Source organism: Ochotona princeps, chromosome 19 (assembly GCF_030435755.1).
Source record: "Ochotona princeps isolate mOchPri1 chromosome 19, mOchPri1.hap1, whole genome shotgun sequence".
Classification (NCBI taxonomy): Eukaryota; Metazoa; Chordata; class Mammalia; order Lagomorpha; family Ochotonidae; genus Ochotona; species Ochotona princeps.
In genome coordinates this window covers 34,247,088-34,274,355 of record NC_080850.1, presented here as the reverse complement: position 1 = coordinate 34,274,355, position 27,268 = coordinate 34,247,088, and the positions used below count along the sequence as shown (strand labels likewise).

Here is a 27,268-nt window from a genome sequence, read left to right as displayed (position 1 = left end):
TTAACCTGGCCCGGGCAGTCCAGGCTCTCTCACTTCCCCGCAGCCGCTGGCTTGCACGACCTGCTGTCTGTGGTCCGCTAGCGTCCTCCCGCTCCATGGCGCTCGTCGTTCGCCTCCTGGCCCTCGCCCTAGCGCTGGCCTTGGGCCCCACCGCGACCCTGGCAGGCCCTGCCAAATCACCTTACCAGCTGGTGCTGCAGCACAGCCGGCTCCGGGGTCGCCAGCACGGGTAAGCCGTGCGCTCGCCAGAGCGCTAGGTGGAGAGCGTGCTTGGGGTGGGGCGGGAGAAGAAGCAACAAAGTGGGCTGAGGCATGGGACAAAGCCCTTAGAAAAACAGGCGGCCTGGGCTGTGGTGGAAGGAGGGTAGTGCGGGCTGGAGGCGGGAAAGCCTCTGTGGCGGTCTGTGCTTTGTAGAGGAAGGAGTTCAGGGAGCCAGCCAGACACCCCCAACTCAAGCAAAGAACAGAAGGCGGTCGCTAGCATTTTCATCTGCTTCTCCCAGAATCTCTATGGGCAAGTGCCTAAGGGCTTGCCTTCCCCACTGTGCACATGTCCCAACTATCTATCTAAGTCTTTATACCTCCTGTCTGGGGCCACCTAGGTGGCAGCACCCTAGGCAACCTCAAACCCCTGTTCACTGGGCTGTGCCCAATACCCACCACCTAGCATCCCAAGACTGCCTTGCAGAATAGAGCTGGGTGGGCTTTCTCCCCCTGCCCAGTGAAGAGCGGACTTCCCAGGACCCTTCATGCTCTTCATGCTCTGATTCCTCCCCCACTGTCCCAAAGTAAGCTCTGGGCCCAGGACTGGAGTCAGTCTTAAAGCAAAAGCCAAGACTGTACTGTGGTACATGGCCACTGCAGATATTCCCTTGAGACACTAGGGGTGTGTTGGTCTGGGAAGACCAAGCCAAGCAAGGGGGCCTGACCTAGTCAGGATCCCCACCAGGATCACCTGAAAGGAGGCCACCCCCAAGTCCTGCAGGTTGTAAAGCCACGTGTGGGCAGAGTCCCACCATGGTTTCCCCAGGGGAGACCAGAACACCAAACCTGATAATTCACCAGCTGGGTGCCGGGCGAGGAACATCACATCTCACGGTGCTGTGGGTACCTGTGGCCCCTGTAGGGTGCAGCTACTCTCATTTTCTCTGCCTGTGACTTTGTGTGTCACTTGGCCCTTATGAGGGAGGACCTAGGGCTACAAAGTAGAGAGGCACTGCAGGGGGGAAGCATTTCTGGGAGCAAGCCTGTGGGGTGAAATGCATCCCTAGCATGAATGCTTCTCCCCCTCTGCCCTCCCACCCCTGCCCTGAAATGTGGCATGGGTACTGAGGACATCCAGGAGTCATCAGGGAAGTGAGAATCCCCTCGGACAGGCTGAGTGCACAATGGGGGAGGGGCAGAAAGATGAGCTGCAGTACAGACTCTTTCTTGCCTCTGCCAGCTCCCTCTCTGGTCCCCACGTTTCCTTACCAGTGAAGCCCTCCGTGGTCGGTGCAGCAGTGTGCCTGGGAGGGGTCTGTTTCTAACTGCCTTGTCTGCTCTCAGATGGGAGAAGAACCAAGGCGCACCATGCAGTGTGACCACATGGCCTCCCAGCACCAGCCACAGTGGAGGGCCTCACCAGGTGCCTTTGAGGGGCAAAGAGCAGTCAAAATATAGGGTGTTTGTATTAAAGTATGTGTGCTCTTTATTAGAAGTTTCAGCTCATTTCCCCACCACTCCCCCACAGGTTACTCTTCTTGGTGAGTTGCTTGCAGAGTCCATTGGAAAGGCAGATAGCTGGGATGGGCAGAGTGAAGTTGGTCACATGAGCAGCCTGGTCCAGTTCCCACACGGACACACAGGGACAAGAAGCAGGACAGAATGGCTATAAGCACAAATGCATGAATTTGCATTGTCCCTAGCATACCCCAGGGTCACCTGGCCTTGCACACATGGGTGGCTGGTGCAAAAAGATCATCTGATCTACCTGCCAGCTCTTTATTCACCATGAGCACTAGTGACAAGGAACAGAATACATCTTTGCTGTGTTAAGGAAATGTCGAGTGCTCCCACAGCCCAGGAAGAGACTACTGAGCCTCACTCCCACACAGCACCTAAGGCCCATGTCCATTTTCCCCGTCACCTTCCCTCATCAGTGAGGAGTCTCTGATTCATGAGCCCATTGGACAGATAGTTCAGTCAGACCAGGTAATTGTCCAACAGCAAAAAGCTGCTGGAGGCATAGTAATTGACTCAGTCTGCTGACTCCCAGCTGAGCTGTGTTGCTGGAGCAAAGGATAAACTTGACACCAAGAACTCAAAATACAGTCGTTCTTGTGAACATCAACAACCAAAACCCTGGACCGAGGTCCTGAAGCACTTGGTTGTTCTGCTTGAGACAGGAGGCCCAGAAATGGCTTGTTCGTTTTGAGACTTCAGCACCAGTGTCTCGTGTACACAGCCCACTCACGCCCCCTCCCCACCCTCAATGTGGGAGGGAGTAGGACCCAGACACCCCAACCTCCAGCGCCACTTGTGTCCCTCAGGGCAGCGACAGTACAAACTTACTCTGTGGAAGATTGCTGCTGCTGCCTGGAGATCTGCAGGGACTCCATCAGCCAGCGTCATTTTCTACTTGGTCAGATGTAACTCCTAAGATTGTACAGCAGTCTGTAGGACCTAGAGCTGGGCTGTGGCCAGCAGGGACTCATCCAGGGTTATTTGGGGACTGAATCCCAGGCAGCAGGCCAAGAGAGCCAAGTGTCTAGAGGTCTGCTGGCTTCAGGTCAGGCCCAGCTGGGAGCGGGCATCCCTGAGCCTCCCTCCTGCCAGCCTATGCCCTCTTGTCTCCTGCCTTGAGTGCTCCTGTCTACAGGTTCTTATTATTATTCACCAATAATTCACTAAAAATTATTACGCACTAATAATCACAGTGCTCCCTTGGGCCGCTCCCCCTCATCTACTGGATGAGAGATGACAGTCATGGTATAAGAGACAGGCAGAGATGGGACAGGGATGACTTCCTTAGTGACCCAACTCCCAGTAGGGGAATGGACCATGTTGTTGTAGGCAAGTGACCGTGATGGTTGGTGTGGGTGCCTGAAAGCCACCATGCCCATGGACTGCCATCTGTGGTGGGTGCTTGGGAAGTCTCACGGAGTTGGTGTTGAAGAACTCTCCACCAGGCGTGGCAGTTTGGGGAAAGCCCTCAGTCTGTTTGCCTTGCATTCCTCTGACTTGTGATTTTGTCAGAGGAACTTCCCATCTCCAGTTCAGGAACATCCTTCCCAGTTGTCACCAGGCCACAACAGCAACCTCCTTGCCCCAGAGGCTCCTCAGGAAGGTCCCATCTGGGTGGGAACCCAAGTGGACAGGATCAAAGTCAACCCCACAGCCACTCCGGCACTGTGGCTGGAATAGCCATGTTTGCTCTGTCCCTTGAAAGTTGTGCTGGCCCAGGAAGGCCAGCATGGTGGGCAGGACCTCAGAGTGGGCTAGGCATGCTGGCCCTCTTGCTAATACAAGTTGATTTTTGTTCCCAGTCCCAATGTGTGCGCTGTGCAGAAAGTCATTGGCACCAACAAGAAATACTTCACCAACTGTAAGCAGTGGTACCAGAGGAAAATCTGTGGCAAACCAACGTGAGTATCTGGAACTGCCTAGCCGAGCCATTCCATGCTCTCTCCTCCTCCGGAGGCCGTGCTGCAGGTCCCGGGCTTCAGCCAGCCTTCCAAAAGGTTGGGCCCTCTTGGGGAGCTATGAAGATGCAGGTGCGGCCAGGTATGTCTAGGAAGCAAACTGATTGATCTTGTGTGGTTAAGGCTGCTGATAAATCTGGGTGCATGTTTCAGGGCTGGCAGGGGGATCACAAGTAGAATGGAACCTATACACACACACACACACACACAGCCTCAGTCCTCACTGAATGGTAGCAATGCTCGTTGGTAAAGCTACAACAGCATGTTGATGAACTTAAGCTAGACAGCATTGACCCTGCTCTGCTGCCCCTAGGGAATACCCTGAAAAGTCATGGACAGTGCTTGCGATGAAGTGTTATCATGTATTCCGATTGTAGGCTCAGATGCCTCTGTAAACGCTGGCTCTGTCACTCTAGAGTGCAGGGTTCATCTTCAGAAGCCTCAGTTGTTCATCTGACAAATGGGAGAACAACAAAAGGACCTATGTTATGGAGTTGTCAAGAGATTTGAGGTGTGACTGGATACAGTCCTTGGCACCTTGTTAGTGTTCAGTGATTGCTAGCTGCCATTAGGCTGACCCCTGAAGTTGCACATTGAGACCACGTCAACTGAAGGGAGAGTGCCAGCAGGGCATGGAACAGGGTGATGACAATGGGGCTTAGTGGTGCCTCTCGTCGTGGAGGGAGGCAGCTTTTGCCCTAGCCACTCATGTGCCAGGCAGAATCAGGGTGTGTGTGCATGTTCTGACAGAGTCCTGCGGAATCTGGCTGTTTGGGTGCTATTGACGCATCTCCAAGCTGGCTGTCTCCTGTGCTGTACACAGTCTCCCAAGCCGCTGTGGGGTCTCTCTGCCCTCTGATCTATGGAGCAGGAAGATTAGGAGCTCTGACCCGAGTCTCTTGCACACTGTCTCTTGCACAGTGTGTTGGGGTCTTCATGTTTATTTCTTTGATGCCTTTGAGCAGCGACCTCCCAAAACACTGCTTCCTTAAAATGTTCCTGGAAGTAACCATCCCAGTATGTGACTCGGAGGTGGTAGGCACCTGTCAATCCGAGTGTGAGTCAACGGAGATGAGGAGTCTTGGTAGAGCTGGGGACAGCCCAGCAGCTCCCAGGGAGCCTGCCTAGGGCAGGTCCATAGCCACTGGTTCCCACAGCTGGAGGGGAGGGCCCAGCTTCAAAGGTGAATGCTAAGGGAGCTAGGAGCTCACCCACCAGGTTCCAGACACAGATATCTAGTGATAATTCTTACTACTAGTAATGGAGAGTGTCCAGATTCTACACTGTACGTCTGTCTGTGAGGCCCATGTCAAACACAGAATGCCTTTCATGCTAATTGGGCTTTTCCCATGTTATCCACTCAAGTGAATAATTAATCACTTAATGAAGCACAAGACCAGACCCCCACAGAATTTCTTCTTAGGAGGTGAGCACAGTGTGATGCCAGGCAAGCAGCTCTGTGCTTGGTGTCCAGGCATGCCACCTTTCAGTCAGCCAGGCTTCCCTTAGCCCAGGACCAACTATCCACAGGTTGGGATCTGCCAAGCTGTGTCAGGGTGCCCAGTGCTGTAGCATTGGCCTGACGGCATCCCCCTCGGCTCCCAGACTGACGCTGGTCAAGGAAGAGTGGCCTTAATGCCTTGGCTCATGCTACCTGCACCTTGTCATGTATGTCCCAGGCAAGACACATGATGTTCCTGGAGACTGAATCTTCCTCCCTGAGGTGAGAGGACATAATCCCTCCCATCAGCCAGCGCAGAGGATCTCAGGCTCTGGGGAGCAGAAGTGTGTGTGTGTGTGTGTGTATGTGTATGGGTGGGAGAAGTAAAGCTTAGGGGAGAGTAAAACAAAAGTCAGGCTCCAGGCCCAGCTACCAAAGCCAGAGGAAATGATACTCACATCCAAGACTTGGATGTGGCCATTGCTTCAGGCTGACTTAAAAAAAAAAAAAAAAAGAGGAAATGAAGATAGAAAAACACAACTTGATGTAAAATTTGGGGATCCAAGGCAAGAAGGTTCTTCCTGGAACAGCGCGTGCCATGTCAGGAAGGTGGAGCTGACTTGGGAAAGGTCCAGAGTACTCCGAGAGGGAAGGAAAGAAGCCGAACTCGGCAGCTGTCCCCGAGAGCTGAGTCAGGGCGGCCTACCCCCTGAGGCCCCCAGCAGCTGCAGTCGGGGTGCTCTAGGGACCAGGTGGCATGGGCCAAGGGGAAGGGAAGGGGGCGCTGCATGGTAGCGGGAGTGGGATGCAGGAGGTTGTCTTGGCAGCATTGCAGAGGAGCGGCAGGAGCAGGTGGAAGGGAGCTGAGAGAGAAGGGCAGTCCAGAGGCTAGGAGATGAAGGCTGCCTCAGCTACCACTGTACCTCTGGGACAGACATGTCTGCCACCTAGGGTCCTGGCCTCCCCCTCCTCCACACTGCCCTCCGCTGGGGAGGCTGCCTGGTCCCTACCAATAGTCTCCGTGTTCCACACCATAAGCAGGTCTCTCCTACTGAGTTTCCTTCTTTCTTTCCTTCCTTCTTCCTAGAGAGCACCAGAGTGACAGATACCATGGCCAATCCAACTGAGAGGACTGGGGGAGGCAAATGGCATGCCGCTGATTCGGGGCCATGGGTGGATGAGCAGCCAGAATATTTTTATGTGTAGTGACTTGAGCAAAGATGCAGGAATCTGCTGTCAGAAGGCCAGCTGCCTCTGGACAGGCCCCCTTTGTGTAGGCCTGAGGAAGCCGGAGTTTGTCCTACAGCCAGGTTATGGGTTGACGCAATGGGGAGGTGCCAGGGGTAGCCAAAATCCCACATAGCAAACCTGGGGTAAGGTAGCAAACAGTGGAGGTGCTGGCAGCTAGGGTGGCCACTGGCAGCTCCAAGGACTCAAGATGGTTGCAGAAGCTGCATACTCCAGGTGCAGAAGGCCTTTTTGGAGCCAGGCTGAGTTGCTGGGAGCCACTGCTATACCTCTGGTAGCAAGCGCTGCTGTGCCCCAGGCTGAAGTGTGAATGTCCCTGAGGCCTGTGCTAAATACTGGGAGAGTTCTCTCTTGCCAGAGCCAGTTTCCCATCAGCTACTGGGACTATCTCTAGAAGAGGGCATTCTGGGTAGGGCATCTGGCATAAAGCCAAACCAGAGCTACCCCCTCTTCTTCCCTCTGCCCTGTAGTACCACCATGAGAGCAAAAGAAAAGGTCCCCAGAGAGCAAAGAAGAGGGTGGTAGAGGGCAGTTGAGGCTGCTGCCAGCATCTGTTTTGTATCCCTCTGTGCAGCCAGCACGCGTTCTGTGGATCATCTGTTCCCAGATAACCGAGACTGGAAATTCCCAGCACCACTCCCAGGCAGGGTTTCGTGGAGGTGCTGTCACGCTCTGTAACCTAGGGGTGTGCTTGACGGACATGGGATTTTGTCATGTGGAGTACTCCCATGAACCCGGGTGCCCTCTGGGGTCAGATACTGCAGGAAGTAGAAAAAAAATGCCACATCCTAATCTGCAAATCTGTACACATGCTTCCTGGTGTTTTGGGAAGGGTGTCTTGGCAGGTGACAATTACAGTTCTTGAGGGGAGTGATGAGCATTGATTACGTGGGCAATCCAGTGTCATCAAAGATTCCTTGGGAGAGACAAGCCTCAGGCTCAGAGCCTGGGAAGAGGTGTGCGTATTGGGTGTTAGAGTGGGGTTGGATGAGGATGTTGAGACCACACCTCTAGAAGCTGAAAAAAGTAAGGAGTGGTTTCTCCCAAGCAGGAATGCCACCTTTGCTTTCAGCTCTGTTCAGCCAATTTCTGACCTTTATCTCCAGAATTTTCATATCCCCTGCCTCCAAAAAAGAGTCGTGTGGAGCCTCTTAGCACTTGGTGGTTTCTCACTCAAGCAGTGGGAAGCCAACCCAGGCCCTCTGTACTGCAATCTGGCAGTAAGTTCGGGAGGCTTGCTTGCGACGATGGTGGGATTGAGCCCTTGCTAGTCTCTGGGAGGACATCACTTTCCATGATGTTGTGAACCTGTCTTCAGGTTCACAATTGGTACTTGGAGCTCTTTGTGGCTTGAGAAGCTCAGCATCTGCTAAGGCAGCTAGTGAATATCAGGTGTCTGAGAGCTTCTTGTGTGTATACATGTTCAGTTTCCACAGCCACTCAATGTGATGAGAACCATCATGAGCCCATTTACAGATGGGAAGATGAGGTTCAGAAAGCTGAAAAAGCCTGCCGTAGGGCACCCAATGATGAATGGGGGAGGTGTGTGTCCTGCTGTGCTGTCCTCAGAGAGAGCAAAGCTTAGCATCTAATGTCAGTGGCATGGGGAGGGTGCAAGTGAGCAAGCCTGTAGAGTCTGGCTGCCCGCCCAGGTCTTTCTGCAGCCCCAAAACCCACATTCAGGGTCCTCAGGACACATCCTCTGCAGGCTCAGAAAAAAACTTCAATCCCCAGAACCCCCTGCCCCAGCAGCCTTCTTCTGGTTTCTCACCATCCCTCCTCAAGTTAAACAGTTGCTATGAACCTCTCTTGTCTAAGAGGGATCCTCCCCTCGCTGGATGGAGGGTGGCCTGGGACCTGAAGGAGCATAGATAGTGACCAGGAGCTCCTAGATACCCTTGCCTGCCACACACACATTGCCACACACACATTGCCACAGGACCTGTAATCTGTGTTGTTAAGACCATCCTAGTCCCTCATCTCGCTCACCCTTGACCACTGCCAGAGCCGCTGAGGTCCTTGGGGCACATGGCAGGGTGAAGCAGGGCCTGGTTGCATCCCTAGAGGCCCAAGCATCAGCCCAGCTGCATTGTGAGGGCCAGGAGCACAGGAAACAAAGTGCAGCAGCAATGGGTCCTGGGGGCCTGCAGAGCGTCTAGTCAACACGAGCCTGTGTCTGCCTATAGGTCCTAGAAACCGTGACACAGCAAGCGCTTTGCCTTCTGTCTCAGCACACTGGCTCCCTGGCTGCTGGCTTCGTTCCCCTGAGTCTGGTGCATCCCCAGACACTCAGCTGGAGTGGCCTTGTGCAGTCCACTTGAACTTAGGATGTTGCCTTCTTGCAAGAGCCCCTTCCATTCTTCTCTCCATCCGGCCTTGAATGGTCCTCAGATTAACACCATCTTTCAGTCTCCCTCCTTTAAACGCCCCTGTCGGTTAGGAACCTTTCCTGCTTTCCTCTTCTGAGCTGGAAAGTAGGAACGTGGACATGAGCAGCTCTTTGTCCTGGAGGCTCTGACCTGAGGCTTGTATTTGTTGTACTGGGTCTGGTCATGGCAAAGCCAGAACTTCAGTACTGCAGCCAGACCCAGAGACCAGCCCGCGTCCCCACAGCACCCATGCTATCTCAGCACTAACAGCCCCAGGAACTTGACTTACTAGGCTGGGGTGGGCCAGCCCAGAAAGGGCCCGATCTGTGTTGTCTTTTGGGTCTGCTCTGCTTTTCCAGGGCTGTGCTGACCAGCTTTGGAAAATGCTGGACTTATTGGGGTAGTCGGGAACAAGTGAAGCACCAGGTCTGGGCTGGAACCATCTCAAACCCTAAGGCTGCTGTGAGTGGGCTAAGAAGCATGGCCTACCCCTGTACCCTGGGGTGGGGGGATGGCAGAGACTCCCCTGCCTGGGCAGTAGGAGGACAATAGAGGGAGCCTCCGGTTCAAAGCTGCTGCAGTCCATGTGACAGGGGAAAAGCTTGAAACTTGAGGCTGCTTTGTGGCCTCAGGCTCGGCCTCTGGGGTGGAAGCTGGCTGCTTGAGCCCAAGCCACCCACGCATGACAGAGTCCTCGGTCCTGCCATGGTGCGGCCCAGCCGTAGAGAGCCAGCCTAGAGAGAGTGCAACAGCTTTCCAAATCAGTCTCCTTGCCTTAGGTTTGTGCCCTGTTAAGAATCATAGGGGGGCTCGGCAATGTGGCCTAGTGGCTAAGGTCCTCACCTTGATCCCATATGGCCGCTGGTTCTAATCCCGGCAGCTCCACTTCCTCTCTATCTCTCCTCCTCTAAGTATATCTGACTTTGTAATAAAAATAAAATAAATCTTTTAAAAAAAAAAAAGAATCATAGGGGAAAATACAGTAAAAAAAATACATTGAAAAAAAAATTAAAAAAAAAAAAGAATCATAGGGAAAGGGCTAGATCTGAAATGCCAAATGATGCCCAGGTCGGCCCCTACCTACCTGTGACCTTAAGAAGTCCCCTCATCCCTTGGGATGCTTGCAGCTTGCTTTAAAAACAGGCTTTAAAGGTACAGAGACAGAGTAAACTCCTATCCAGTGGTTCACACCCAAATGCTCACACTGGCTGGGAATTGGAGTGACAGTAGCTGTCTGACTCCACCCTAAGCTACTCCAAGCTGAGACTCTTTCTGCCCCTCCCTCCAGCCCTTGGGCCCTATTTCTCTGGTTTACCCCATATACACAGAAACATACACGTATACACATTCCTGTCCATAAAAAAAACCAGTAGATTTCGATTTGGGAAACGTTTTCTTCTATCCTCAACGAAATCCTGGTGACTTGGTCCAGCTGTGTCATGGATTTTTTTAAGAACCCATACAGTGGAACAAGGATGTTTGGACAGCGTGTCCAGGTTCTTCACATGGGGAAGTATGTAGCAGCATCATACACAGGATCCCAGAAATGAGGCTTTGGACAGACAAATGCATTCAATAGAGCTAAGTTTTGGGGATGTGAGCTTTCCTCACCTCCCATCACCACCATGAAGCCATGGAGCATAGCAGAGAAAGCCTGGGACTGCATGCCTGGAAGGGCCCTGGTCCTGGGGGCTCAAGGTTTAGTATGTCTCTGGCCTTATCTAGAAAACACAGCTCTTCTCTGCAAGTGTCCATTTTTATCCCCTGAAATTGAATGGAATCAGAGAGAACATCAAGTCATTTGGCTTAAAGTCACCCATGTTTTATAGATCAGAAAACCAAGACCAGAAATCGAAGTTCCAGTTCACCCTGCTAGTTGCTGACGGATCCCCAAGCCAAGTCTCCTGTTTCTAGTACTGTTCTCCTGCGTTTGCAAGCTGTGTGTCACTCAGATCTCACTTTGGTTGCAAAAGGTGACAGAGCTGTGGCTAGGACAAGCTCAGACTGAGATCACAGCCTGTTCAGCCCTTAAAGTGCAGAGATGAAGGTCAGAAAGGGGCAAGATGGGAGGAGATGGGGGGTGGAAAGGGCAGAGGAAGCAGGAGCCTGCAGGGCTCGGGGGCACAGAAAAAAGTGATTCTTGCACTTTCCAGTCATTTCCTGGAGTCTCTGTCTAGCTGAGCCAGACCCGTTGCCCCCTGGCAGCCTGAGACCTGCTGAGTAACACCCATCCCCCCGGATAGCACGTGAGCCAGGGTTCGTCTTCACTTGACTGTATCTTCCTGCTCCTAGGATGCCGACTTCCCACCTGGAGTGCCTGAGTTCAACTCCCAGTTCCAGCTCCTGGCCTCAGCGCAGGCCTGGGGAGGCAGCTGTGATGGCTCAAGTGGTTGGATTGCTTCCACTCACATTGGAGACCTGGATTGTGCACAGAGCTCCTGGCTTTGGCTCCAACCAAGCCCCTGCTATTGCAGTGCATGTGGGGAATGAACAGGCTGAACAGGTGGATGGGAGCTTCCTCTATGTGTGCACCGACACCCTCCACCCCCAACCTCCAATTGCCTCTAAAATAAGCAGAAAATGTTCAGAAACAAAGTGTCTAGGGCATGCTCCTGCACTTCGTATGTCTTCCCAGTATGTCTGGCCTCTTCTGGGGATGTCACTCAGCCCCTCAGCACACTGTAAGTCCCACGGGGGCAGCTCTGCGCTGAAACTTGTTGCCTGAGTTCCCTCCACTACCACATGGGCCATCTCCATGTTTGGGAAAGGAAGTGACCATCTGCCTTTGCTTCAGAAGGGTCTGCTCTGGATGAACTTGGGGATGAGGTTGTATGCCAGTCTTTCTTTGGGACAGGCTTTCTGAGTCCCCTCCTTGTGTGTAATGTTATTGGGGATTCTCAGCCTTTTGGACCTCCCTAAAATACTGGGTTCATGCCCACTGTGTCTTTGGGACCTCCTGAAGGTGATCCACATCGCAGGATGAACTAGTCTGAGTTGGGAGAGGAAAAAGCTTTTTATTTTCCTGAGTGGATTACTGTGAAGGTGAACACTGTGCTCTGCCGACCTTGTGTGGTTCCAGATGCAGGGCATGCACTTGGAAGGTGTGACCTGGCAAGTGGCCAGGGAGTTGGGGTCCTCCCGTCAGCTCTTTACCTTGAGCTGGGGTGGTGGCATGTGGGCAAGGGTGAAGACCAACTGATATTCCTCTATGCTCCTCTCCCTGTAGAATCATCAGCTATGAGTGCTGTCCTGGCTATGAGAAGGTCCCAGGAGAGAAGGGCTGTCCAGCAGGTGAGTAAGCCAAGCTTTGTCTGCAGTCTGGAAGGAGGGGAGAGGAGAGCCCAGAGGCTGGGCTGGGTGCCCCTCAGCTTGCAGTCAGCCCCAGCTGATAGCAGATTGGTTGGTGCTATCCCTAGCTGAGCCAGAACCCTGAGCCCCTACCTTCACTCTGTATCTAATCTTGACCCCTGGTGCTTACAGGGAGGAGGGCACAGGCCACCCAGACTCCACACGGTGCCTTCATTGGCAGCAGACAGCACGAGACACTTTGGGATTTCTCAGAGCCTTCCCACCAGGAGATGTTTTCACTGTAACACTAGCTGTGAGCAAAGACAAGGCTGAGGCTTGAAGGAGGACAGCCTGGTTGGTGTCACTAGCACAGGAGGGTGTGACTGGCATGCAGGATCAACAGGACAGGAAAAGCAATCAAGCCTAGAAGGCATATTCAACTTCTGAAGCCCAGGTTAAGAACCTTGGAAATGAACTTCAGGCTCACTTCAGTCTGAGAAGATACTCCTCCATCTTAGGTACTTGAACAAATAATAACACGTTGCCTGCAAGCACCCTGAGGTCCCCAAAGACTTGTCAAGTTCTTTCCTTCCAGGAGAAGCCATCTAAGAGCCGTGTCCATGACCAGCTGGCTCTGAAAGAATCATCTATAGTTAGGGTGTCTATGGCTGCATGCCCAAGAAGCAACTTTGCCCTGCTGGGTTGGAAATGAGGAGAAATGCCCCATCAGCCAAATCCCCTTCAGGAGGCCTTGCACTTGGGGTAAAGTGTCCCCAGCAGTGGGTGCTCTCCGGGTCTCTCCATGCTCATCCTTGTCACTGATCATCTGTAGTCCAAGCTGCAGAGAAAGGTAGAGGTGGCCTGGCCATTCTAGGTCCCAGAGTCACACCCAATCATTGTGCTCTGCCCCCACAGCCCTCCCACTCTCCAACCTCTACGAGACTCTGGGCATCGTTGGATCGACCACCACCCAGCTGTACACGGACCGCACAGAGAAGCTGAGGCCCGAGATGGAGGGACCTGGCAGCTTCACCATCTTCGCCCCCAGCAACGAGGCCTGGGGTTCCTTGCCTGCGGTGAGCCAGCTCCTTCTGCCCAGAGGACTCTTTCCAGGACCACCTCACTCACCTCCCCAAGGCTGGCCCTTGGGGGTCGGTAGTGACATCCTGCTGTTTTGGGGAGCTGTAATGTAGCCTGCAATACTCCATCCAGCTCATTGTGCAGGCAGAGCTGGGAGCCACTTTCTGAGTGTGGGATCTGCAACTCTTCCCCCTCCCCGACTATCCCACTGTGCTTCCCCTGCAGGAAGTGCTGGACTCTCTGGTGAGCAACGTCAACATCGAGCTGCTCAATGCCCTCCGCTACCACATGGTGGACCGGCGGGTTCTCACTGATGAGCTGAAGCATGGCATGTCCCTCACCTCCATGTACCAGAATTCCAACATCCAGATCCACCACTATCCCAACGGGGTAGGAGCCTCTACCATCACACAGCATTGGTCATTGTACATGGCCTCCAGGGGTGGGGGAGCAGTTTGTCCTGTAGTGGTCATTCATCTGTGGATGACCCATGCCCCGCACACCTGCTCTTTCTTGGGTCTTCACACCTGCTCTTTCTCAGTAGCTTGTGAAACCTACTTTGTTCTGCTGCTGGGCTTGGAGATGCCATCTCCTCATCCTGGGAAGACCTTGGCCCTTCCCTACTAGTCACTCACCCCTGCCTTCCTCCCTGGGCAGATCGTGACTGTCAACTGTGCCCGGCTGCTGAAAGCTGACCATCACGCTACCAACGGTGTGGTGCACCTCATCGACAAGGTCATCTCCACTGTCACCAACAACATCCAGCAGATCATCGAGATCGAAGACACATTCGAGACCCTTCGGGTGAGGCAGCAGGCACCTACCCCAGGTTCACATCCCATCCTGAGAGGCCCAGGCAGGATCCCTCTGCAGGGAAACATGGAGCACAAACCCCTGCATAATTGTGAATGTGCACAACCCGCTAATTGACACTCAGCTTGAACTTGTCCCTGAGCATCTGCCTGGCTGTCTCTCCTGTGTGGCACTCTCCCTCCTGGGATGTCCAGCAATGTGTGACTACAGCAGGACGGGGGCTTGTTAGCCTTCAGCTGCCTGGCCCTGCACTGGATTCCAGGGGGTCGGTGTGGTCCTTTCTCCCCAGTGATAGTTCCCACAAGGGGCACTAGAATGGAAAACCTTGAGGCGGCACATGCTGCTGGTCCACATGGCCCCACTCTGTACCCTGCTGCAGTTATTCCCACATTTCCTTGGAGCCTGGCCTAGCAATGGACAAGGAAGTCGAGCTCAACTTCCGAAGGCTCTGTGTTCAGCAGGCTTCTGTGTTACAATGGGAGGGGCAGGCAGGCGTTCCTGTTAGTAGCAGCTGCCTGAGAGGAAGTGACCCACAGGCTGCCTGGTCAGGGTTTTTGCCCTGATTCAAGGAGAATTTCCTAAATGCAAAGGATACAAGTGCGAGTGGGGTGGTCCCTCCCTGGAGATCTCCAACACAGAGCCACAAACAAGCTGGGCCAGCTGGCATAATCTGACCTTGGCAAAGGAGCATGTTCATAGCTGGCTCTGGAGGGCCCTGGGGCCTAGCTGTCCAAGCTCTCTGCCCCCAGCATTTCCTCTGGGTCACTCAGGGGGCAGCGTCTACAAGGCAGTAATCTTCCCCAAAGTTGGTGGCATACACTTGGACGAACAGCAGCTGATCCTGTTGAGTAACCTCCGCTTAGTGTTCAGAGTGGGCAAACATTCCTTCCTCCCCTTTGGCCCTCCCTAGCTCCATCTGCCCACCCTCTAATGCCTACTTACTAAGCACCTGCTGCAATCTAGGTGGCATTTCATGTGCTGGGCTAAAGGGATGAACAGCACAACCCACTGCCCTGCTGGTACCATTCATAGGTCTAGGGAGAGCCAAAGAGTAGACAGGGTAGCTGCAGATGATTGGGCACTGTGTGGTCAGCAAGCCCATGGTGATCAGGAGCAGTGGGGAGACCCCATGGGGGGCTGGGTGGCCAGGAAGGCATATCTGGAAGAGATGATGGGAGCTGAAGCTTAGAGGAGAAAAGGAGTCTATTCCTCAAGCACTGGGACAGGAGCATCCCGAGTTCAGGGTCAAGAAGGCTGAGGGAGCTGACCGGGCAAGAGGTTTGGGTGGGCAGGGGCCAGGTGCCCTGGGATTTGCAGCCTGTGTACAGGAAGCCCTCAGGCTCTTAGCTCATGGACATCCTTCCCTGCCTTGCTGGGGCTGTGAACAGCATGGTGAGCAAGGCACGCAATTGCATCAAGCAGCCTCACTTTCATCCAGGGCGGGGGCCAGCCAAGCTAACCTCCCAGAGAACCAGGATTGGAGCTTGGAAGACCAGGCCAGCTTGGGACAGAGCAGAGGCAGAGGCCTGGAGTGAAGAGAGAGAGTGTGTGTAGCACCTGAGCCACCATGGGAGGCCTGACCCTGCAGGCCGCTGTCAGGGGCCAGCTTTTGTCGGGCTTTTACAAGGGTCACAGGCTCTCAGGGAGCTCTCCCGCCTGACCCTCCCTCTACCTCTTCCCCTCCAACCCCCCCCTAGGCTGCAGTGGCAGCATCAGGACTCAACGTCCTGCTTGAGAGTGAAGGTCAATTCACACTCTTAGCCCCAACCAATGAGGCCTTCGAGAAGATCCCTGCCGAGACCTTGAACCGGATCTTGGGTGACCCAGAGGCACTGAAAGGTGAGTGTACTTGGTGGCTGCTGCCATCTTGCCTGGGCAGCCAGACTGAGCCCAAGTCCTACTGTGACCTGGGATGGACACCTAGCCTGCCCTGAGGAGACACTCAGGATGATCTCTGCAGAGGACAGAGGGAAGCCTAGCCCTGGCTCTAAGGAGTGAGCACAGAATCCATCAGCTTTTGTCCAGGACAGAGGAGGCCACTGAGCTAGAGGCCCAGAGTCAGGCCTGTCCATTACAACAGCAGCTTGGAATGGTGGGGTGAGGGATCTTGGCCTCCTCAAAATGGAATCATTGTGGCACGCCTTGCCTCTTCCTACATATGGCAAGGGGCCTTAGGACTAGCCCACAGCCCACATTTGTCCACTCCTGGCTGTCCACTGGTGGCTCTGTCCTCCTGAGGCAGGTGGGGTGTTGGCTATTGCTGAGCCAGCAAGTGCAGAAGGCATGGCTGTGGTACCTCTGTGTCACTTGCTCAAGGCCACGTTGGGCACAGGGCTTCAGGGAAGTGAAAGCTGAGTGGGCTCTGCAGGTTTAGGACCAGGCTGCTGAGCTCTGGGGTTGGGCACCACTGTGCACCGAAGGAAGGAACGCTGCCATGTAGCTTTTGGGGTCTCAAAGGCCTCCTGGGCAGGAGGTGGCTCAGGTGCTTCTCTCAGTGTGTTTTGCTTCTTCCCCTCCCATCCAAGTACTAACCAGGCCCAACCCTGCTTAGCTTCTGGGATCAGACGAGATGGAGCACGTTTGGGGTGGCATGGCCACTTGCTTCTTTTTCTGAGATGTGTTTCCTGTTGAGCATTTCCTGTAAAGAGCCCTGTAGCTCATCACTCATCATAAAGCATGAGAAAACAAAGATCTCTGATTTCCTACTCAGGAACCGGTTTGCTCAGAGCTGGGGCTGCCTGTGCTACTGCAGAGGAGGCCTTAAAGGAAGCAGATTCATGGTCCACCCCCAGATCTCCTGTGGCTGCCAGTGGGCGGGCGGGCAGGCAGCAGCTGGGAGCTTCCAGGCCCTGCTTGAAGACCAGCTTCCCACCCTGGTCCTGTTCTTCCCTACAATACCCTAGGCTTAGGTTTTCTCCTCTAGAAGTCTTGCTCCACAGGGTCATGCTTACTGTTCCTTCTCTCCTGTGGCTACATCAGGTTAGGACCAGCTTGGGGACTCAGAGGCGAGGCCTCAGCTTCCTCCTGTGTGACAACACAGTTTTGGTTCCCACACTCAGGGACACATGGAGACCAGACAAAAGACCCTGACGATCTTGCTGAGCTACAAAGCAGGAGCCTGCGAGGCCTGGGGTGGAGCTGACATGTGGCATGTCCTTCTAGACTGTCCCGGTACTGGCTCTGTCCAATCTACCTGTGCTCCTTGGGGGCTCATGGTTGTCAGCAACAGCCATGAGCTACTGAAGACCCCCCGCCCTAGCCTCTGCCCTGCCCTCACGTGGCACTTGAACAAGTACATAATAACTCAATTAATTGTTTACTGTGCAATGAATAGGATGGCAATGGCCATGTCTTACCAACCCTTACTGATCTCCATCCCCAACCTCTACCAGCAGTAAACCTTTGGGTAAATGACCAAAAATATGGAAGAATAAAATAAGTGAATAATTCAAGACTGTCATTTGCTACAGTTTCTCTCTTTTTCTGTCACATTTTACATTTTTATGAAGGTCAGTAGTTTTTTTTTTTAATAAATCCTTTGGTAGATTCATGGATGTTTCTGCTTTTCCCTGGAAGTTCAGATACTAACATGCTAATTGCCAACCTCTGCTGAGCATCTTGTCTGTTGGTTGTCAAGCACCTGATACTTAGGGTATAATACCATTCCTACTCTGGGCTGGGAGGCTAATGCTGTTCTTGCCTCCACTTGCTAAGGAGCAAGGAGAGACCTCCCTCCCTCCCAAGAGGCTGAGTGACCTGTCCAGCCATCTGCCCACATTGCCCTTTGACACCCCCAGCTTCATCTGAAGGTCCTTATCAGAGCTGGTCCCGCCTGGACCAACTCTGATCCACCTGTGTCCTGTTTGTCCTCCAGACCTCCTGAACAACCACATCCTGAAGTCGGCCTTGTGTGCTGAGGCCATCGTCGCTGGGATGTCCTTGGAGACCCTGGAGGGCACCACGCTGGAGGTAGGCTGCAGCGGGGACATGCTTACCATCAATGGCAAGCCCATCATCTCCAATAAAGACACCCTGGCCACCAATGGTGTGATCCATCACATCAATGAGCTGCTCATCCCAGACTCAGGTGAGCCAAGCCTTGAGGGACCCCGGTTCTGTCTGGCCCACAGTCCCTTCCGCCACCCTGGGGGGCAAGCAGGAATCTGTGGGGTAACTTGCCCACCTGGACCTAGCCCACAGCTTCTACAGCCATGGCAAAGCAGTGGGGCCCAGATCCTGAGGAGTGTTGACCCTGGAGGCAGTGGGGAGCCACTAAAGGTGTCTGAGGAAGAGATGATCATGGAAGCCTTTCAGAAAGTCTGCCTGCCGGGAGTGCTGGAGGGCCATCTGTTCAACTTGGAGCCTTTGGTTTCTCTCTAACATCCAAGGGGTGGGGAACCTTCATTCTGCCTTCATTCATTTGTAGCATCTGTTGAAGGCCATGTAAAAATCCATCAACTCAAAATTAGCCAGCCCTATAGACCGAATTTTAAGTCCATCCTAAGGTTGCCTTGGTAGGAACAGGCCATAGAGCTTCACAAATATTTTCCACCCCTCGCCCAAGCCATCCTAGACCCACTGCCTCAGGGATGGAGCTTGGCCTGTGTTCATGTGGCTTCCTAGTCCCAGTGTGGAATTCCAGGGGAGGTTCTCCTTCTTGAGTGAGGAAATTTCCTGGGAAAAACTGAAACTCTTCCCACAGAAGTGGTAAAAAAAAAAAAAAAAAAAAAAAAGAAGTGGTCATGGCTGTAGCTCCTGAGCTGAAGCACAGGCAGTGCTGTCTCCATCCCACGGGAGCTGCTGCCCCAACCACACTGCCCCCAGGGCCTGGGACAGACAAACCTCTGCTGGACTGACACTTTCCCCACCTCCCAGACCTACATGCCAGGGTCTCTGTCTTTGTTCTCTGGAACAAAAGCACCAGGTGCACTGTGATGGGCAGGGTAGTTGACTTGTACTGGGAGGATGCCTGATTAAGTGGAAAGTGACCTCTTGACTTTGAACCCTTTCTCTCCTTGTTTGTCGTAGCCAAGACGCTGTCTGAGTTGGCTGCAGGGTTGGATGTTTCCACCGCCATTGACCTCTTCGAGAAAGCTGGCCTAGGCACTCACCTCTCAGGGAATGAGCGGCTTACCCTCCTGGCCCCCCTGAATTCTGTATTTGAAGGTAACCTGGGGGAAGAGAAAAAGGGAGCAGTCTGAGCAGTTTGGCCCAAGGCAGCCGTCCTACTCCTCTGGTCTCTGCCCAGATCTGCAGTGCCATGTTAGGACAACTCCCAAACAGCTCCAGCAAAACAGAAGCAACTGTAGCAGGAACTGTAGGGAGCGCTGTTGTTCCCTGAGTGCATGGGGATCTGTTCTGTAGAGGTCAAGGCTGAGTTGGTCAGAAAAGCAGAGCTCTCCCTTGTGCTTTGGGAGAAGTACATGAAAAGCAGTAAGAAGGGAGACAGAGACAGATATCCCATCCACCAACTCACCCCTCAAATGTCTCCTAGTAGCAAGGCAGTACCAGGCTGAAGCCAGGAGCCACCAAATCAATGTAGGTTTCCCGTGTGAATGGGAGGGGCTCAACTACCTGAGCCATCACCTATTGCCACTCAGGGTGTGCTTTAGAGGGAAGCTGGGATAGAGACTGCACTGATACCTGATGCAAGCATCCAGGAAGTGGGTTAACTAACGACCGTGGCAAACACTCACCCCTCCCCTGCCTTGTTGTTTGTAAGATCAGCAGCCAGGGTGTAGCCAGGAGGTCAGAGTGAGGATACAGTGGAGCTCCAGCCACAGGGACGCCAGAGCTGTGTGCGTGCCTGCCCTTCCCACCCAGGGCCCAGCTCCAAACACCCTCCATGTTCTGCACCTCTGTTTATTCACAGAAGATGCCAGATGTTAAGGAATGTTGGCAGCCCCATCCCATTTCCCAGTCATCACTTCCAGGCTGAGGTGGCACTGGGTTTTTTTGTTTTGCTTCATTGTGTTTTGTTTTGTTTTGTTTTCCCTGCACTCAGCAGCCCTGGTTTTCTGACCCCAGAGTCTCGGTTCTCTGTGCCTAATCCCGGCTTCCCTTGCAGAAGGAGCACCCCCCATTGATGAATCCACGAAGAACTTGCTTCTGAACCATATAGTTAAAGACCAACTGTCCTCCAAGCATCTTTACCATGGACAGACCCTGGACACGCTGGGAGGCAAAAAGCTGAGAGTTTTCGTTTATCGTAATGTGAGTTTTAAGTCCTCAGTCTTGTGCCTTGTTGGGCCCAGCCCTACAACACAGATGTTGTATTTGTGTAAAATGAGAGGTCCTCCATAGCTAAGTTGGCATAAGAACAGTTTCTGCTGAGGATAGCAGTCATTTCTCCAAGTATGAATGATGTGAATGGGGTCCCACAGATGGAGTGGGGTGTCCCTTCCTAGAGGCCTTTGAAAACCACCATCACAGGGATAACGCAGGTGGAGGTTTTTGTTTGTTTTCTAAGACTTATTTATTTTCAAATAAAGAGAGAAAAAAGGGAGAAACACACAGATAAAGACAGATTTTCCATCAGCCTGTTTGCTTCACAAACGACTACAACAGCCTGGAACTCCATGTGGGTGTCCCACATGGGTGCAGGGACCCAAGCACTTGGACCATCTTCTGCTGCTTTCCCAGGCAGACTAGCAGGGAGTTGGATCAGGTTGGTTCTCATATGACACACCAGTGTTGTGACTCAGTGGGATGAAGATTATGGGTCCTTCTTAGCTTAATAGGAAGAGAAATTGCCAGAAGTGAAGCACAGCCTTGCTTGGTCAAAGATTCTCTCCGTGTGCTTGCTTCGGCAGCACATACACTAAAATTGAAACAGGCTCTCTCCTCTTCCCTCCTGTTTCTTCCCTGTCTTCAAAAACCACAGACACCAGGAATATTAAATAGGAAGCAGAACTCAGCATACCCCTTGCCTGGGGCCAGCCAGCGATGTCTGTTAAATAAATCCATCAGTTCCCAGACCTTGTCCGTGCAGGACCTCATATGGAATGGATGGAGTTATTTGACCCTTGTCAAGTGGCCTTACTTATGCTGATCCTTGATTCAGGGGCCTCTAAGAAGGAGCAATACATTTGCCCTCCTAGAGAAACACATCCTGTTCCTAACACTCCACCCTTAGAGTATCCACTGGTCTCTGTGCTGTTCGCACAGCCCCTGAACAAACTGAGAGTCCCACCCCCCACTCCTGAGCTCCCCATTCCAAGCTCTGTCCCATATGGAAGCATAACCAGCCCTTCTGTCCCCTGGCCCTGTTCTGTGTAGAGCCTGTGCATTGAGAACAGCTGCATTGCTGCCCATGACAAGAAAGGGAGGTATGGAACCCTGTTCACCATGGACCGGATACTGAGCCCCCCAATGGGCACCGTCATGGACGTTCTGAAGGGAGACAATCGCTTTAGGTAAACCAGGGCTGGCTCAGGGCAGGGCTTCTGTTACATGTTCATGCCAGGGCCAGAGGCTGATCCTCAGTCCTTTGCTCAGCTCCGCAGAGGGGGCTCACTAACACTGGTGTGCACTGGGGTGACCTTCCCCCTGGGAACGCAGAGGGATGAGTACCCTAGGTGGCTCAAGGAAAGAAGAAAGGTTCCTCCTAGAACATCCCCCTTGTGTTCCTGGGTAGTGGAGAGGGGGTTGTCCCCAAGAGCCACATATGCAGCAAAATCTACCTGTTGGCAACTGAAGGCCCTGGCCAGCTTGTCTCCTGCCCTGCCCTCTCTGTGATTTACTTGTTCCCCACCAGGTGCCGATGTGTAAAATAAGTCCCTATTTCTAACCTCAGCCACTAAACAAGGACCTGGACAACCCAGGTCGTCTGCAGAATCACATACCAAGGGCCCTGGAGGCTCAGCTAGGCCCTTAATCTGCTGTGCCTCTGTCCTCTTCCCATTTACCTTCCCCAACCAGGCCTATGACTTGTGGCCATTTGTCCTAGTTAGGCATGTATGTTGGTGGCAGAGGAACTGCATGTGGGATAGTTGCCCCTGAGTTCTTTGGTGGATGGGCTCCATTTGCCCCATCCCTGAGGTGAAGAGGAGGTCTCCCACAAGCTGGTGGACATGTGCTCCGTGTGTCTCCACAGCATGCTGGTGGCCGCCATCCAGTCTGCTGGGCTGACTGAGACCCTCAACCGGGAAGGGGTCTACACCATCTTCGCTCCTACCAACGAAGCCTTCCAGGCCTTGCCACCAGGAGAATTGAGCAAACTGATGGGTAAGGACCAACTTTGCTGAATGTTTCTGCTGCCCCAGTACTGTCCTCCAGGGCCCTGGCAGGCCCCAGGTGGCACAGTACGAGGGATTGATGCCAAGAATTGAATGATGGGACTTTTTGTAGAAGTATGGGTGGGCCTGATGGTGACAGCCAACACAGGAAGCTTCAACCAGTTTTAGGGGTGAGGGATGGGACCCAGGAGGTTTTGCCCCATGGACAGCAGCCACCATCAGAGCTGTGGCAAGGGGGGAGGTGGCACTAAGGTTCCCAGCCTCTCTCTCAGCTGCCTCCCATTAGCTGATGACAGCACCACCAGAGAGCCCCAGACTGATACAGGCCACAGAAGCCAGCCTCATGACACACTAAAGCAGGTAGAGAAGAGTAAGAGTGAGTGGGGTGGAAACAGTCTAGTCACGAAGCCCAGCTTCCTGCTGGGAGCTTGAAAGAACAGTAACGTTAAAGCTCCCCCACCCACCTGTGCAGCCCATGACACTCACGGTGGCCTTGAGATACTGAACTGAGGGTTGGCAAAGGCCTGGACTCCTGGATTAACCTGCAAGCAGGTGCAAATCGTGATGCAGGCATTTTCTCAATTTCATCTCTCTGAGCCTCACTGCTTTGCCCAGTGCATAGTTGGGGGCTCCATGGTAAGCCTAATGCGAGGCATTCATCCCCAGCAATAGCAGCTGAATGGGGTGTCCATCTCTGATGTAGGTCCACGAGAGACACGTCCAATCTCACAGAAAAGTTAGTCGAAGGAGGAAGGATGTGGGCTACCCCTAGGGCCCAGGCTGCCTACACCTCCATTCCTGCTCTCATGCAGGAGGGTGGGAAGTTCAGGCTGCAGGCCACACTGAGCCTGCTAGGTGTCTGTTGCTGAAGAGTGCTGTCTCCATAATGCTGACATCCTGTTCCTGTGCAAAAGGGAGAAGTCACTCCACCATAGACTTCCTGTCCTCTACCCAGCTGGAATGGAATATTCGCCAGGTGGCCCCAGGCTTGCAGGCTGGATTATTAGGTTGGGGCACCCCTGTAGCCTGGAGAGTGGCCCTAGGGTTAGGGAACACCAAAGAATGCAGCTCTTGGAAGGTCAGGCCCGGCGTGCTCCTGCACCTCTAAGCCCAAGTTTTCATCATTTGGTATCCAGCAGTCCCATCCCCTGCCACTATCTGTGGATATTTTGAAAACCAAGTGAGCCCTCCAAAGTACCTCAACCTTTTCCGGTTTTGAGATGCTAGACATAGCTGTCCACAAGCCATGGGGAGATGCAGCCATTGGTCTGGGAGTGGAAGTACCAGAGGGCAGGGATAGCCAGTGGCTTTCACCATTGCTACCCATGTACCTTCTGAGCAACTGATGCCTTTGTGGTGGTGGTGGGGGCATGAGGCTGACATAGACTGGAAGGAATGCTGAGATGGGAGGAGGAGCGGTACTACAGGGGGAACCCCCTTGGTCCTGACTTCATCGTCTCCACAGCTCCTCCAGTGCAGCTGTTGGTTCTTTCAAGCTCCCCCACTGCAGGAAATAGCTGTCCAACAGAATATGCATCTCAGGACAGATTGTGTAAATATTTCACTACTGTGTTACAAGCGACAGGAGCCTCATGAGTAATGAAATGTCCCAGATGCCAGCACCAGAAACGTCCCCTGGCCCCATAGGCAAATATTTAGCTCAGGGAAACATGAGTCATACTCATAGTGGAGTATGGATTAACTCCTTCTCCTCAGCTGGGCAGCTGAGCTGCACAGAGATCCTGTGCTGGACCCAGCAGGCCACCGGCTGCATGGGCAGATCCAGGGCCTTGTATCTGCTTACCACTCAGCAGGTGAGGGATCGCGGATCACATCAGTGGTGCCCGGTGAATGCCTGTTACTGGGCAGGGGCACACATCTGCCTCTTCTCTGGACCCTCCTTGAGCCTACCGGCTACCAACCCTCACACTAATTCTGCCTTGTTTTCTGACATACCTGCAGGAAATACCAAGGAACTCAGCAACATCTTGAAATACCATGTTGGCGAAGAAATCCTGGTGAGCGGGGGCATCGGGACCCTGGTGCGGTTGAAGTCCCTGCAGGGTGACAAGCTGGAAGTCAGCTCGGTGAGTGGCCTGTGCATCATAAGACCTGACATGCTCAGCTACCAGGACATGGCATAGCTGCGGATGGCACTGGACACACACACACACACTCGCCATCAAGACACATCCTGACTCTGAATGCTGGGTGCCCAGAGAGGAGGAGAGAAGAGCCTAGGGCAGCATGTGAGGTTGTAGGGAGGTATAAGTGAGAACTCCCAGGTTTCCAAGGTAGTGGGACATGTGAGCATCTGGGTGAGGCTGCTGGCTGTCCCCTCCCTTAGTGAGACAATCAGCAGCCATCCATGCATCTGGCCTAACCCTGTCTCACACCCCTGAACCAGGCCTTGGAGAGGGTCCCTAAGCCTGGGGCCTCCCTAGGGAAGGGTTGTACATTGCTGTGTGCCTGGAGTCCACTCTCTGCTCCTCTCTACAGATCCGTAGCCCTTTCTGGCCCACCCAGGGTAGGTGGATGGGGGCACAACAGGAAGTGGTATGGGAAGGACTTAGGGTATGCAGCAGCTCACTGAACTTCAGCTGTCAGGGCCTACCTGCTGCAGGCTCTGATGTCCCCTTCCTGCTTCATCTGCTATCCGGGCCAGTCACAAAGATCTGGGAGAAAATCTTGAGTTAAGCATCCAGGAGAAGTGGGCCGAACCTCTGGCTCAGGGCTGGGGGACTGCAGGACTGTCTTCTGGTCCCAGCTGTTCTCCATCCTTTTCTTCTCTGAGTCCATCTGTTCCTCCACCAAATGGGATGGTAATGTCTCCCCTACTAGCCTACAGCATGGTGAGGATTGAACGGCTAACCCCACAGAGTGTTCTGTTAATTCCATGTGCTGAATCCTACAAGGCCTACAGAAGGCAGGGACTGTTTTATTTGCCAGAGTATCCCCAGTGTGTAACACAGGACCTGGAAGGACTAAATGCTCAGCAAACACTTGCTGAGCGAACCAGACACATTGCCCCAGCCAACAGTTGCGGGTCTCTTTCTGTCTTAGAAAAACAACACAGTGAGTGTCAACAAGGAGCCTGTTGCTGAGTGTGACATCATGGCCACAAATGGTGTCGTCCACACCATCACCAGCCTTCTGCAGCCTCCAGGTAAGGCCTCTACACTCGGTCCTTCCTGACCTGGAAGACAAAGATCACAGCCATGTGTCACCATGACACTCATACCATGTCCAGGTGGCCAAGAAGTGAACTGAGAGCTGTTGATCCCTCATGTGTTACGCTGAGGGTGTGGAGCACATGTTTCTGCTTACAGAACTGCCTGGCACCCTCAGCTCCACTCAGACACAGCCAGTGTCTGCATGCCACCTCTGGTCATGGGCTTCTAAGCCCTGCTCTCAGGTGGGAGTGTCTTGAGCACCTGTATAGTTAAACATCAGGGCCTTTTCCTCCTCACTTATGCATTTATCTTTCTTTGAGATATCCCCTGCCAAATTCCACCATGTGTTATGAAAAAAATCTAGAGGAAAAAAAAATCCTTTCCAAATGGGATCTGGAAACTCCAGTCGCACTTGTCAGTCTTTTTCATGAGACCCAGACAAGCTCATGGCTCCTTCTTCTCACCATGGCTGCCTTGTCTTTCCTCTCCAGTCAGTAGACCTGAGGAGCGAGGAGACGAACTCGCAGACTCTGCTCTTGAAATCTTCAAACAGGCATCAGCGTTTTCCAGGGTAAGATGCTTCCTGGGGTCAGTCACAGCCTGGGCATCAGTGGGTCCTGTGCTTGGACCCAAGGAGGGAAGTCCCCAGCTCCTGTCTGCCTTGGCTGTTCTTCCTGGTTTCTCTCAAACTTCTCCCACTCCTACGGGACCATCCTCAGCCCTGACCAGCATGGAAGTCAGAGGAAAGAGTCCCCACCCCAGCACCAGTAGCTCTGCTGGCTTGCAGGGTGTCTCCCAGGAGACCCCATTCAAAAGGGGTTTGCTAAGCCTGGGGCCACTGTGACCAAGTAAGGGGCTCCAGGGGATGCATCCATTCACTTTCCCCCTGCTCTTCTTCACTCTGGTGTTTGTCCTCAATGGGGAAGCAATAGGCAATGGTGCTGCCTCAGCAAACGCAACTGTTGTTTTCACCACCAAACCTGATACCTTGTGTTTGCTTTTAGGCTTCCCAGAGATCTGTGCGGCTAGGTAAGTATGATTAGTCTGTTTGGGCCCAATCCCTGCCAGCTAAGCATGCATGTTGCTAAGAGCATCCTGGTACAGTTAAAATAAGTCTGGCCTTTAGGGTCAGACACCATGCTCCAACTTCCTTCTCTGTGCAATGGAGATGTTAAAAGAGTAGCAAAGAATGAGTCGAAGTGAGATCTTCGACTTTTGGAGCCTGGGAATGTTGTAGGCTTCGGGGAGGGCTTGGCAGGACCCTGGCAAAAAAGTGATTCCAAGCTGGTAGACAGAGAAAATCCCACAGTGTCAGACCTGAGGATGGGAAATTTCACAAACTTAAAAAGCACCTGCTATGAGCTTGGCAGACAGAGGCCACTCGGCCTCTGTCCTTGGGATTCTGCCAATGACCTAGACAGAGCTGGACAGGTCTGCTGCTTTTTCACCATTCCCCCTACTCTTTTCCAGCCCCTGTCTATCAGAGGCTATTAGAGAGGATGCAACGCTAACACCGGGACCACAGGAGGAAAGCGTCATGGCAGCTTCCTGCCAGCATCTCTTGTCTGCCAAAGAGACTGATTCGGAAACCAAATATCACCCTTCAGTGTACATGGGCCACACCAAAATGAGACCTGAACCTTGGGCAGTGGGAGGAGAGAAAGAGATTTTTCTTTTTTAAAAATTTTTGCTGCCTCTAAACATGGCTGTGTGCAAAGACTGGAATGCCACTCGCTGCCTCATCATCACTGTCAGGAAGGCCCAGTCCTGAGCCTGGAATTCCCCACCTGTGTCAAGCACTTGGGAAAGGGAGCTACAGGATCTGGAGCTCCCAGGACATGGCTCAAGCCAGTCAGCTTTCTGGGGAGCCTGGCACAGGTTTGCAAAGTTCTTGCACAGCTGGGGAAGTGGTGTCATTATAAGCTATGAGTGGAAA

At 53.2% G+C, this 27,268-nt stretch overlaps 1 protein-coding gene across 1 annotated transcript; it reads left to right on the top strand.

The window, feature by feature from the left end:
* Window positions 1-27,268, top strand: TGFBI (transforming growth factor beta induced). The gene is made up of 17 exons (XM_004586631.4): window positions 1-229; window positions 3,528-3,626; window positions 11,968-12,032; window positions 12,945-13,105; window positions 13,335-13,499; window positions 13,767-13,913; window positions 15,620-15,761; window positions 17,797-18,009; window positions 18,951-19,088; window positions 19,990-20,135; window positions 21,201-21,337; window positions 22,018-22,148; window positions 24,122-24,246; window positions 25,223-25,325; window positions 25,824-25,903; window positions 26,337-26,361; window positions 26,803-27,268. The coding sequence occupies exons 1-17, from the start codon at window positions 96-98 to the stop codon at window positions 26,841-26,843; spliced, it is 2,052 nt and encodes a 683-aa protein (XP_004586688.2). The 5' UTR covers window positions 1-95; the 3' UTR covers window positions 26,844-27,268.

Bases quoted from the DNA above. Each gene is read 5' to 3' on its own strand.
- TGFBI (XM_004586631.4), top strand. From the start codon at position 96: ATGGCGCTCGTCGTTCGCCTCCTGGCCCTCGCCCTAGCGCTGGCCTTG. The intron at 19,089-19,989 runs GTAACCTGGGGG...CTTCCCTTGCAG, and splicing joins CCTGAATTCTGTATTTGAAG to AAGGAGCACCCCCCATTGAT. The intron at 25,326-25,823 runs GTAAGGCCTCTA...TTTCCTCTCCAG, and splicing joins CAGCCTTCTGCAGCCTCCAG to TCAGTAGACCTGAGGAGCGA.